The 14275-nt window shown below is 40.6% G+C and overlaps 1 protein-coding gene across 1 annotated transcript in view; it reads right to left on the bottom strand.

The window, feature by feature from the left end:
• Positions 1 to 54: 54 nt before the first annotated feature.
• The window catches only part of TMEM236 (transmembrane protein 236), a 40188-nt gene continuing 25967 nt past the window's right edge, over positions 55 to 14275 (bottom strand). The window contains exon 4 of the mRNA XM_055296692.2: positions 55 to 2105. Within this exon, the coding sequence (XP_055152667.1) occupies positions 1522 to 2105 (584 nt within the window). The 3' untranslated portion in view covers positions 55 to 1521. The remainder of the gene's footprint in view (positions 2106 to 14275) is intronic.

Below are 14275 nucleotides of genomic sequence, written 5' to 3'. Positions count from 1 at the left end.
ATCAATATATCCATGATATAGCATCACATAAGACACTGATACATTGGCTATTATATTTGTAAGCTGAACTTTTAATTTTAAACAGGGCTTGTACTTTATTTATCAAAGTATCAAATTCCACAAATAAAATATTCTTTTACTTTGGAATCTCTGTGTTCACTTTATGGGTTTTTATTATGAAACTTTATCTTGGTATTACTGATGTACCTTGACTTCATTATACTAAACAAGACTCATATTAGTACTTCAGTACTGGCAACACAGCTAAGCCTTAAACTGAGCCAAATATCTATTAAAGTGAATTACTTTTTAGGCTAAAATCAATTTATTGAATAAAAGTCCCTTGCCACAATGGAATAAAGAATATAATTCCATGTTTGAAGGAACCCCTAAAACTACAATGTTCAAATTTTTAAAAAGTATAATCTGGCCGGGCAAGGTGGCTCACGCCTGTAATTCCAGCACTTTGGGAGGCCGTGGCAGGTGGATCATCTGAGGTCAGGAGTTCGAGACCAGCCTGGCCAACATGGTGAAACCTCGTCTCTACTAAAAATACAAAAATTAGCCAGCGTGGTGGCAGGCGCCTGTAATCCCAGCTACTTGGGAGGCTGAGGCAAGAGAATCACTTGAACTCAGCAGACGGAGGTTGCAGTGAGCTGAGATCATGCTATCGCACTCCAGCCTGGGGGACAAGAGCGAGACACTGTCTCCAAAAAAAAACAAACTATAATCTAAAAATTATTCAATAATTTCAAGTGTGTTTTTAAAACTAAATTTAATCAGTCAATTCATATAATGCTATCTATATAAAAGATAAAAATCTTATTCTTGGGCTAACTTGATGGAAAAGGTTCTTAGTTTTTTTAAAAGGCTCTGTGGAAGAGCATTCTTAGAAAAAGGGTGGTATACATCACTGGTCCCCAACCTTTTTGGCACCAGGGACTAGTTTTGTGGAAGACAATTTTTCCACAGCCGGGGTTGGGGGAGGGGTTGGGTTCTGGGATGAAACTGTCCCACCTCAGATCATCAGGTATTAGATTTTCATAAGGAGCGCAAGCTAGATCCCTCGCATAGGCAGTTCACAATAGGGTTTGGGCTCCTATGAGGATCTAATGCCGCTGCTGATCTGACAGGAGGTGGAATGCAGGCGGGAACGCTCAGTTCAAGGCTCACCACGTGCTGTGTGGTCTGCTTGCTAACAGATTATGGACCAGTACTGAGACCATGGTCCAGGGGTTGGGGACCTCAGTATACATAACTAACTAAAATTAACTGCTAACATTTTCTAGAAATACCTGAGAGCCAACTTATAAGAATATTACTTTACTTAAATTTAGCACCATTTGTATATGTAAAAAAAAAAAAAAAAAACTGATACGTTAGAGTTAGTAAAAATGGCTTATTCTCTACAATCTAGTCATTTCCTTCATAGTGCAAACACCTACACCCCAAGAAAAAAAGAAGGATTACAAATGTGCACACAGGTATCACAAAGAGGCCTTCCTAGATCCCATTTTCTTTTTAAAATGGAGACATTTCAAAGGCAGAAAAAAACCTGAGTCTGGTTAGGTAATTGAAGTAAATGTAAGACAGAGTCACGAGGATATTTTTACACAGGCCCAGTACGGGTGTGATAGTCCCCAGGGCAATGATTAAACCAAGTCTAACAAAAACAAACGGTAAATCTTGCAGCAGGACGCTAAGGGAATTGAGAAGAGGGTTTTGGGGAGTGAATGTAATTCGAAGGAGAGAAATAAAACTGAATATGTAGACTGGGTATAGCCAGCTTGACTTGTAGACGTTGGGGTGACCAGCCACACGCACCATTTCTATCGTGTCAGACCACAGGAGAAAGCTCCATAAGAATAACTCTGCCCGGACATCTCGCCGGGACATCATTCTCAGGATTCCGGAGTCACAGGAGGGTTCCTGGGGTCCCATGAACACAGACACCTGGCTCCGTGTCATGGCTCCTGATGGCTGCGACACCTGGGTGCTGTTGGCTGCCTGGGGAGATGCAGCATTTTCTGGACTTTGCCTCACTTGCTCCGTCACAGTTTTTATGTGTTGCAAAGAGGTTGAATGGATGTGTCCATTTTCACTACCTGCAATTAACAGATTTATTTACATTTTAGTTTTTAAAATGTATCCATTTTAGCTCAAATGTTATTCAAACTTAAAATTCCATTTAAAGGTGGAATTCTCCATATTCTTTTGTTTTTCACTTTTTATTTTATTTTATTTTAAGTTCTGGGGTACATGTGCAGGACGTGCAGGTTTGTTACATAGGCAAATGTGTGCCATGGTGGCGTGCTGCACCTGTCAACCCATCACCTAGATATTAAGCCCCACATGCATTAGCTATTTATCCTGATGCTCTCCCTCCCCGCATATTCTACTATTTGAGGCTGATTTTACCCATGGAATTTCAAGATAACACTGAAGTAGCACACTGAAAAAACATAGAGGTGGAGAAGGCTCTTGCTGTCTTGGTATCTTCCTGGATTCAGATCCGAAGTCATTTTTTACCACTCCATAATAACAAACATTATTGGTTTCTAAGCTATACACTTTCACATATTATCTCATTTAATCCTCAGAACAAAGCTGAGAAATAGGGATTACTATCCCATTTTACAACTACGGAAACTGGGGCTTGAGAGGTTAAAGAACGCCGATATTCAAATGCAGTTAGTATTGGGCAGAGCTGGAATTCACACCTAGATTTGTTTGACTCCAATTGACAAACTCTTAACTTTATGGCTGCTATTACCTGTCTAGATGCAATAGATCATGAGCTAATTATAAAACATTTGAGTGTCATAAAATCAAGTGAATCTAAAAGTCCCCCAGTCCAACCCTGCCATTTTGTAAGACAAAGGCCCTGTCATTTTGTAAGAAGAGGCTCACAGAGATGACCATACCCTAGATCTCCAGGCGTGAAGTTTGGTGCTAAGAGGGAATCCATTGGTTTTTTTTTTTTTTTTTTTGGTTGTTTTTTCTTTCTTTTTTTTGGGGGGGGGGACAGTCTTACTCTGTCACCCAAGCTGGAGTGTAGCAGCATGATCTCGGCTCACTGCAACCTCCACCTCCTGGGTTCAAGCGATTCTCCTGCCTCAGCGCCCCGAGTAGCTGGGATTACAGGTGCACACCACCATGCCTGGCTAATTTTTAGTACAGACGGGGTTTCCATGTTGGCCAGGCTGGTTTCAAACTCCTGACCTCACGTGATCTTCCTGCCTCGGTCTCCCAAAGTGCTGGGATTACAGGTGTGAGCCATGGTGCCCGGCCTAGAGGGAATCTGTTTGACCACCAGAGATTCATAGTGAAGAGTGACATGCTGAATCCAAGGTTTTTCAGCTGTTCTTTTGCAAAGATTCTTGAAGTGATCGTTAGGATTGGTTAACCTAAAGCATCTCTTCTGTGGCCATGATCAACACACCAGTGATCTGAATGAATAAGGCACGTGATGCAACACCATTGTGTGTGTGTGTGTGTGTATGCGTGTGTGTGTGTGTGTGTTCCTCTCCATGTATACATGGGTGTTGAGGTTGGATTATGTACAAATTCTCAAATCTCGAGACCTAAAACAATGTCGATGGCATTGTTTTTATGCACAGAAGGTATAACGAGTTCTTTTTCAAATATTTATCCACTAAAACACCATTTTGGTTGCTAAGAAATTATCAGGACTTGACAAAGTTTATTCAGCAAACATGCTGAGCTGCCATATGACGTGATAAGACAAAACTTAAAGGGAGTCATTTGACCGAATAGCTCTAAAGGTCAAAGAGACTAAGTCAATAAAAATGTGTTGAAGCGCATGGAACTGAACGTGAAAACATTTTAAAATAAATAAATTATCATCGATAACTAATAAAATGCTTAACTACTGTAAGTAGGAGTTTGTTTAAAGGATACAGTACATTTCTAGTTTCTTTTATACAAGTAACTAATTAGTTTTAAAGTTTAAGTGTGAATTGAGCATTTTTATAAATTAAAAAGATAATCTAAATTCTTGATGACACATTACTTCCAGTATGAATCATTGATAGGTAAATGTCAGCACCCAAGACCATAGAAACTTCTTTACCAATATTAGAATTCACAGTGGCCTGAGTGGGAATCATCTTAATAAACAATACGCAAGTAAGGGAGAAAATTATATAACAATTTGTTATTCTAAAATTCATAAAACCATTTCTTTTTAAACTCAGATGCTCATTTGTATCCATTGCACCTCTTATATTATTTAAAAAATTAATATAGGGCCAGGCGTGATGGCTCATGCCTGTAATCCCAGCACTTTGGGAGGCTGAGGCAGGTGGATCACCTGAGGTGAGAAGTTCGACACCAGCCTGGCCAACATGGTGAAACCCATCTCTACTAAAAATAAAAAAAAAATAGCTGGGAGTGGTAGTGGGCACCTGGAATCCCAGCTACTCTGGTGGCTGAGGCATGAGAATTGCTTGAACCCAGTAGGAAGAGGTTGCAGTGAGCTAAGATCATACCACTGTACTCCAGCCTGGGTGACAAGTGAGACTCCATCTCAAAAAATAAAATAAATAAAAATGAATTTAAAAATCAATATAGAAAATATTGCCTTATAATATGTCATGTCCTAGAGAACTTTTGTTCCCCTCTCTTGGTAGGTGAAACTGTCATAATGAAAATCCAAATGGCTTTGTCAACATTCAGAACACAGTGTATAATTTGGGCTTTTGAGAGATGACTGCGAATTCAGCATTGTTTCAAAGCCAGGAAGTGGAAACCCCAAAAGTGACACATTAACATTTTTTTAAACAGTCAGGGAGAGTCTTAACATTTCAGATGCTAAGAGCAGCTGCTATGAACAATGAATTCTTAGCTGGAGTTTGGTTTTAATGAGATACATGTGTACGTGGTGAGATTAGGTCTGTGAACTTCGTATCTCTCCACAGCTCAAATTAAATTAGCGGGTACAGGGACTCTGCTTCCTCTTTCCAAGTGAGAAGTACTAGAACTATTAACTGGAAAGCTTTGATGGCCTCCCAGAGGGCTGGGGAGAGTTAAGGAAGCTGAGAAATCTTTTGGTCATTGGAAGGGACCAGCAAGTACATCTCGGAACAAAGTACAGGGTCATGGATTTGATACTACTCCCTTTAGCTCCAGGATGAGTTTTCTCACCAATTGAGTACTTTCTAAATGTCCACTTAGAGCTGGAATTCTTTTTCCCATTGTTGTTAGTTATTACTTGTTCTGTTTGAGTAAAACAATACTTATTGGTGCAAAATCTATAGAAGATATAAGCATAAAAAGAGAGAGCGCCTCACCTCCTGAGAGGCTCACACGGCCCTGTAAAAATTAAAAATAGCAGCCTTTTGATCTAGTTTCCCACATCTGATTCTAGTTGCTGAAACGACTTTTGGTCATCACTCGTAAGCTAAATGACCAAGAAAATGTCATTTTGTTAGCAGACAAGAGGCTAAGTAGGCAACTGTTACATACTTTACTTAGTTGTTTATTTATGGATTTATTTTTACCTCTAACTTGTTCTCCAAAACTTTTTAATACCTAACGTAAAACAAAGGCACATGATAACAATTCAGTAGTGAGGCATTTTCTAGAGTGTTCATTTCTCTTGCAAAGAGAACAGGAAAACAATATGTTATCTAAATAAAAACAGAGGCAGGTACGGTGGCTTATGCCTGTAATCCCAGCACTTTGGGAGGCCGAGGCAGGGGGATCACTAGAGGCCAGGATATCCGGACCAACCTGGCTAACGTGGTGAAACCCATCTCTACTAAAGGTACACAATATTAGCCGGGCACATTGGTGCACGTGTGTAATCCCTGCTACTCAGGAGGCTGAGGAAGGAGAATTACTTGAACCTAGGAGGTGGAGGTTGCAGTGAGCCGGGATTGCACCACTGCACTCCAGCTTCGGTGACAGAGCAAGATTCCATCTCAAATAATTAATTAATTAATTAAAGAGGAAGAAAAGAAAAAGGAATCACAAAGAAAAGCACCTAAAAACATCCAGGAAGAAAGCTGATGCTAAAAATGCATTCATTAGACTCCCAACTGCCTGTAATGAGCAAATACAAGAGTGCCGTACCAAGCCTGGGCTAGACGTTGGCAAATGGCGTCCCAAATAGCATGGAAGTAGCTCCTAGCTTCATGACTGTGAGTTTCCTGCAATCACACCAATAAATATAGAATAATAAATGGTGGCCAGGCTTTAAGGGAAAGTAAATTCTGTGATGAGAGATAATCAAAGGGGATTCACTGGGGAGTCAAAAGAGGCTCGTCTGAGACTTCACAGTTAAGCAGAGATAGGAAGCATGAGTAGGAATTGATTCGGTGAAGAATGGAAAAAAGAACTTGCAGGTAGTAGGAATGGCCTGTGTAAATATCCTTCAGCTAGCAGGAACTGAAAGAAAGGAGTTAGGTGAGAGGTGGGGGATGCAGAGAGGAAGTGGGAGAGGAAAAGAGCTGGTGACTATTAAGAAGTTTCTACGTATCAGGCACTGTTCCAAGCCCTTTATATGCTTTAACTCACTTATCAAAACCCTATGGTTTTCCCACTTTATCTTATTTTATGTTATTTTAGAGACAGGGTCTTGCTCTGTTGCCCAGACCGGAGTGCAGTGGCACAATCATAGCTTACTACAGCCTCCAACTCCCAGACTCGAGCGATCCTCCTGCCTCAGCCTCCCAAATAGCTGGGACTACAGGCTTGCAGCACCACACCTAATTTTTTTTTATTTTTACTTTTTATAGAGACACGGATGACTTGCTATGTTGCCTAGGCTGGTCTCAAACTCCTGGACCCAAGTGATCCTCCTGCCTCAGCCTCCCAGTGCACTGAATTACAGGCATGAGCCACGGCATGCAGCCTATTTTCCCGTTTTAATGATGAGTAAACTGAGGCACAGAGAGATTATGCACTATTTCCAAGGTCACACAGCTAGCAAGTAGAAAGGCCAGAACTTGAGTCCCAAATCCTTAACCCTTGTACCACATTGTCTGTGGCAGAGACAGATTATAGAGAATCTTATGGTCCAGGATAAACGTTTTGGATTTTATTCTGTTTATTAGGTTGTTGCAAAAGTAGCAACTTAGAGGCGAATGTGAGGCAGTAGAATGAAGACACAGAAGTCAGCAGAGGCAGGTGATGTGCAAAGAGATTGTTACCCAATTCAAAGCAGCCAAAACATAATTACTCAGAAACAAATATGGCTAGTCTTAATTAACAATCCACCAAATCTATTTCTCCCAAGGGGAATATGGTTAGAGGAATCTAAAAATGAATGATTTAGGCATAACACAGAGAAAAATGTATGGAGCAGAAGAAAATTATCCGTCCTTTTAAAATTATTTTTGAAAAAACATTCAGCACACAAAGCAGTGGTAGTCATAATAATTTCAGAGGACAAGGGGAAAAAGGCAATAAATTAAAATACACTTCAAGGTAAATTAGAAACACTGTTATTTATTTCTTTATTCATTTATTTATTTACTTTAGAGACATGGTCTCACTCTGTTGCCCAGGCTGGAGTGCAGGGGCACAATCATAGCTCACTGCAGCCTCAAGTTCCTGGGCTCAAGCGATCCTCCTGCCCCAGCCTCCCAACTAGCTGGGACTACAGGCTCACTCATTCACCCGTTCATTTATTCACTGTCTCAAACACTTAGAATGTCTAAGATACTGTACTAGGAATTGTGGAAGATGCAACAATCAATAGGTATGATTCTCCCCCTTCTAGCAGCTTCCATTCAAATACAGCACTCTGGATTAAACCTTAGAAAGCAGAACTTCAACTTCATCATTTATTTATTTATTTATTCATTATTTTTGAGACAGCATCTTGCTCTACCCAGACTGGAGTGCAGTGGTACAATCCTGGCTCGCTGCAGCTTTGATGTCCCAGGCAAACGTGATCCTCCCCCCTTAGAATCCCAAGTAGCTGGGACTACAGGCATGCACTATGACGCCTGGCCCATTTTTTGTTTTGTTTTTGTTTTTTTGTTTTTTTGTTTTTTTTCTTTTCTTTTTTTCAGACGGAGTCCTGCTCTGTCACCCAGGCTGGAGTGCCATGGTGTGATCTTGGCTCACTGCCAACTCTGCCTCCCGGGTTCACACCATTCTCCTGCCTTGGCCTCCTGAGTAGCTGGGACTACAGGCGCCCGCCCCCACACCCAGCTAATTTTTTTTTTTATTTTTAGTGGAGATGGGGTTTCACCATGTTAGCCAGGATGGTCTTGATCTCCTGACCTCATAATCCACCCGCCTCGGCCTCCCAAAGTGCTGGCATTACAGGCATGAGCCACCATGCCCGGCCCTGTCTCATTTTTTAATTTTTTGTAGAGATGGGGATCTCACTATGTTGCCCAGGCTGGTCTTGAACACCTGGCCTCAAGCGATCCTTCTGCCTCAGCCTCCCAACGAACTGGAATTACAGGCATGAACCTCCACACCCAGCTAAACACTGTTATTTTGACATATTCTCACTGAGGTAGGGAAGACAAGTAATATTGCCAAGCAATAAATGATGAAATGAGACATCAACCTCACAGGTCCGTTCTAATGAAGGAATTCATCAGTATCTGTAAAGCACTTAAAAATAGTGTTTGGCATATAGAATGGTCATGTATGTGTTAAATAAATAAACAGTAGCAATAGTGAAATAATTTATTGTTTTAAATTAACTGGGACAGAATAGAATACATTAGAATGCAGTAAATAGTAAGAGTGACTATAATTTGTTTAACTTTGGCTATAGTTACACTATAACTCATTATCTGGTATATCAGGGGAGGTCACAAGTTAGAGAAAGACTGTCACACTACAGAGACTAAACAAGATCCTGAGTTTAATTCCCATATTTGCCTGTTCACTTCACAAAGAAAAATGCTACCCTACAGATATAACCCACACAGGTGAAGGCAGCTTATACCAGCTCACAAGAGCCTCTTGTGTGTATCTCTTCCTAATTCCGTGATTAGTGTTCAGTGATATCACCTTGGTAGCTTGAAATTGGTCATAGTGGGAGAATTTACACCACAGACACTGGCAAATGCTACAAATCAGGACTTGCCCACTCCTCAACCCCACTCCACAAAGACAATTGATTAAACACTGACCAGTATACTACTGCCTGTGCTCAAAACTGTGTACAAATTTTCACCAAATAATAATAATGAATTCAAGACAAATATTCAACCCATCATCAGTTCTGGAAAAGCCTGTGGGCATGCATTCCCAGCTGTGAAATAGTTGCAGCAACTTTCTTTACAGAAGGCATGAGATTGTTGTTCAGTAAATTCAAAAACCCTAAGACCCCATTTCAGTTCCTTGCCACTCATTGCTTAAATCTGACAATAAATAAATGTATCATTTCTGTATCTTATACAATGTAAAATGTTAAGAGAATTATTTTGTCAGAGGACACAACTAGAAATCTAGATGGTTTAAATTTTTTTAACTTTTTTTTTTTTTAGAGATGGGGTCTTGCTGTGTTACTCAGGCTGGTCTGGAACTCCTGGGCTGAAGCAACCCTCCCACCTCGACCTCCCAAAGTGCTGGGATTGCAGGTGTGAGCCACCACGCCCAGCCCACTGGACGGTTTAGAGATCATTTTTCCCTCTACTGCTGCTTTACAGACTTATCTAACACTGGACAAGTATTGCTAAAATCTTAATATTATCAATTTTTAAATATTGAAAAAAATGTTCCAATCTAAAATTCCTAATCTTCAGCTTTTCATTCATATTGTGGTCCTTCTCCCCAAGAGATACATGGTTAGACTAGAAAATGTTATTTAATTTACAATATATTTTATACAAAAGTAATTATACTATTTATATTACTTATAATGCTATATATTTCTAGACATATTTTACTCAAAATATATAATATATAAAAAAATGCATGCTGAATTCTTCATGTTCTGTTATTCTTATCAGTGTCCCTGAAACATTTATTTGTTTTACCATATATATAAAAATACTATTGAATATGTTTAAAAATATATATATACAGTAAGGTAGAATGTCAAGGGGCATATAGTTATTTCACTGCCAAAGAGAAATAATGTATTTTCAAAAAACAAATCAAAAAATAAAAGTATTATTCAAAAAATAAATACTTTGAAATGGTCTGAAATGCCTCTACCCATGTTTCCTCCTTTATTCCAAATACTCGGGAGTTTTAAGTGCTTGGATACAGACATGAGCTAGCAATCCCAGCAGGAGTGGATGACAGAAACTGATGCACAATGGATTAAACCTGAGTCACTGCATTCTTAAGAACCTCCGTCAGCCCGGTTTATGCATATTTACTAGTGCAGTTTAAGAGCCCTGGAGTGTCTAGACCAGGAACTCCCCAAAAGGCAGCCTCTGCCTGTTTCTGCTCAGCTTTGTGCCCCCAGCACCAGCGGAGTGCCTGGTATTGATATGGAACAGATCCACCATAAAGATTTGCTGAATAAAAGGTGGGAGGAATTTCTTTTCTGGAATCTGTTAGCACGAGGGAGCAACGAGCATTCCGGGGAAAAAACCTGCACTAAGGCAAGGAAACCAAAGCATGAAAGCTCAGCCCAACCACTGGCTCTGGTTCCGGTAGAGTCAATGGTAAAATGTGGAGCTCTGCACAGAGTCTACCACTCAGATGCCCCTCTGGCCCCGTCCTGGAGGGGGCCTCTTAAGCAAGGCCGTGAGGACCGATTCCACTAACACACCCTGGAAGACATGGGGAGCACCTGGCAGCACAGGCTGGGGACCGGCATAGCTCAACACTAAGAGAGGATGTAATGCGACATCAGGCCCCACAGAGGGTGCCAGCGCTGTCTGGCATGGCACAGTCCACAGTGCTTGGGCAGACAGTTGGCACCAACAGCAGCAGCAGTGCTTCGAAGCATGCCAGAAACCATCCAGGCACCAGTAGTGTCAGGGGTCACCAGGCAGGGGGAAGAAGGGCATGTATTAGTCCGTTTTCATGCTGCTGATAGAGACCTACCCAAGACTGGGAAGAAAAGAGGTTTAATTGGACTTACAGTTCCCAATGGCTGGGGAGGTCTCACAATCATGGCGGAGGGTGAAAGGCACTTCTTCCATGGCGGCAGCAAGAGAGAATGAAGAAGATGCAAAAGCGGAAACCCCTGATAAACCCATCAGATCTCATGAAGCTTATTCACTATCATGAGAATAGCATGGGAAAGACAGACCCCCGATGATTCAGTTACCTCCCCCTGGGACCCTCCTACAACATGTGAGAATTCTGGCAGATACAATTCAAGTTGAGATTTGGGTGGCGACACAGCCAAACCATATCAGGGCAGATGTGTGATTTCAAGAAGCTGGTGGTTGTGATCTCACAGGAAGAAGCCCTGAGAACCCTCCAGTCCCCCCACCTACCCGCCTATGCACACACATCCAGAAACAGAAGGACTCAGGGTCCCAAAACAGCAAGTGGAAGCAGAGCATGAGAAAAGAGGTGTTCTTCTAGATAGGACCTTACTATTAGTATACACACAATGTCAACAGCAAATGATCAAGAACACCAGCTGAGCCAGTGGCTCATGCTTGTAATCTCAGCACTTTGGGAGGCCGAGGCAGGAGGATCACTTGAGCTCAGGAGGTCAAGGCTGCAGTGCACTGTGATCGTGGCACTGCCCTCCAGCATGGACAACAGAATGAGACATTGTCTCAAAAAACAGAAGAGAAAAAGAACATCCACATCTTTGACCTAAGATATGAAAATGTAAATATTGAAAATCAGTGACCTATGCCTTTAATGTCAAACTGGGGCCATAAGCTTTTCTTGGTCCATAATAATATGGAACACAAGGCTTGGCATTATAAAGTAACACATGCTGAATTCTTTTATTCCCTTATTCCTATCAGTCTCCCTGAAATATTTGTTTCCAAAGTATTCTGCGACTTGCAAGTGTCTCATTTAATATACTAAAATTATTCACAATTCTTTTGCCCACTGAGGGAAAAAAAACAACTTAATGCCAAATTATTAAAATCATATAAAGCTGTCAAAATCAAAGGGAGCCTTCACCGAAAATTTTGATAGCACCTGACATTCTATGCCTGTTGGCACCCGGCTCACTCCAGTATAGCTTTTGGCCCAATCTCATGGGTCTAATCCAGACAGCTGGCACTTCATTAGAAGATATAAATCAGAAATCCTACCCTTCTCTTACCCCACTCTAGTAGATGGCCACTTATTTCTGGAGAAGAGGAAAAAAAAATCCTAGAACTAACATACTTTCCTGAAACTTCCTTCTTCTAAATAGCAAAGGGAGGGTAGGAAAGGAAATATCCCCCCCAGTTGGCCCCGGACACAGTGTTCCTCAAATTCACCCCTGAGCACATTGCAAAACAACACATTATGGAAATCCAGCTCACACTCGGGGCTCATCTTGTATAATAAGCTATTTCTTAAAAAGAACTAAAGAGGAACTCAAAATGCCATTCATTTTATTCAGAAAAAAGAGCTGCGTCCTTTTTTTTTTTCCTTTTAATGTCTATGACATCTCTTACATGCTATTTGGTTAAAGTGTCATGAGTTACATTTCAAGGAAATTTGGAAAGCCAGTTCCCTTTAAGAATTTGGATTGGCCTGTGCTGGGATTGGCCTCTCCGCTTCTAACTTGATATTTATGACAGCTCCTAGTACTTTCTATAGTAAGGGGTTCTCAGAGTGGGCATCATAATCGATGGCAGAGCTTTAAAAAATTACAGATGCCAGGTTCTGTCTTCCAGTCTGCTGATCGGGAGGTAGAGCTCATGCATATGTATTGGGAAGATACATTGATGATCTCCGGTGGAAACCCACGGGTAAGAGTCCCTGTATTTGTGATGACCAGTGGCCCCCGATTCAATGGCAATAGCTTAGACGTTCCATAAAAATTATCGTTGGCATTCATTTTCAGAAATTATATTCTGGTAAGTCAATACCAAGAAGAAATAACTCAGAAAGAAACAGTTCCTTTTCCTTCTTCCTTCCTGTTCTGCAAACTCCCAAACCTGGGTCAGTCCTAACGCTTCTATCTTTTCAACCTGCGAGGCCCAGATTTCTGAGCCTCAGTGAGGAAAAAAATCACATAATCTGGATCGGCCCCAGAACAAATTCCTGGTTCCAATTTCTGCTGCACACTCAACATTACTCATCCATCTGTCTCTCTGTCCCTCGTCCACTTCATCTCCATTCCCCACAGCAGTTACCCCAGAGCTTCCCCATTCTTTTGGGTCCTCTCCCCTCCATCCACCTCCATTGTTCTCAGCAGAAAATTTGCTTCCTATTTCATGAAGAAATTGGGGGATTATCTGATGTAAATTCCCCTTGCTTGCTTTCTCCCTAACCACTCCTATTATTTTCCCAATTGTGAATCACCTGGGAATCACTAACTGTAAAAATTAGTAGTGCCTGGGCCTCACTCCAGAAAATTATGATTTCATTAACCAGGCAGCATCCTAGGCATCAAAACTTTTAAATTTCCATAGTTGATTTTAATGTACAGCCAAGGATGAGAAGCACTGCTCTTAATTAGAGATATAAATCAGGGTCACTCAATGAGGTTTCCTTTTTTAAAATCCAAACATGCCTAATCCCATCCCCAGAGATCCTGACTCAGTTCATCTGGGGCAGCTGTGCTTGGCACTGATATTTTTAAAGCACTCTATTAAGTGCATTTTTATATGTTGGAAACACCAGAAGAAATACAATAGAAAGAGAAGTCTAAAAACTTTGCCAGCTCAGGTAAATAAACATGTTGACTACCTTGTCTAATTTATTGGTTATTTATAAATTAACCAACTTGTGTCCTATAGAGAATTCAATTTTTCTTCACTAAACATTTAAATGTAAACTGCTTTGGGAAAATAATTGTAAATGATTTTTACTTGTAGTGAAAAAAAGACTTCTTAAGCATAACTACCATACAGAAATACTAATAGCTTGGATGACATCAAAATTTAAAATTCCCTATATGAAAAACACCATAGTAAAATTAAAAGGCAAATGAGAACCCTGAAACATACACTACACCTATGACAGGCAAAACTTAACATCCTTACTATTTATAGTACTCATGAATCAGTAGAAAAAAAAAAGGAAGTAGAAGAAGAAAATAAAAGAAAAATGGCCATACCAACAGAAAAACAGATCAAGGACCTAAATATACGATTTAAAAGAAAATACAAATGGCCAATAAGCCTAATAGAAGATGGCAAACACAACTACAACTACTACTTTAAAAAGCAAATTATAAAGGCGATAAGGT

This window comes from Symphalangus syndactylus, chromosome 10 (assembly GCF_028878055.3).
Source record: "Symphalangus syndactylus isolate Jambi chromosome 10, NHGRI_mSymSyn1-v2.1_pri, whole genome shotgun sequence".
Taxonomy (NCBI): Eukaryota; Metazoa; Chordata; class Mammalia; order Primates; family Hylobatidae; genus Symphalangus; species Symphalangus syndactylus.
This window is presented reverse-complemented; position numbering and strand designations above follow the sequence as displayed.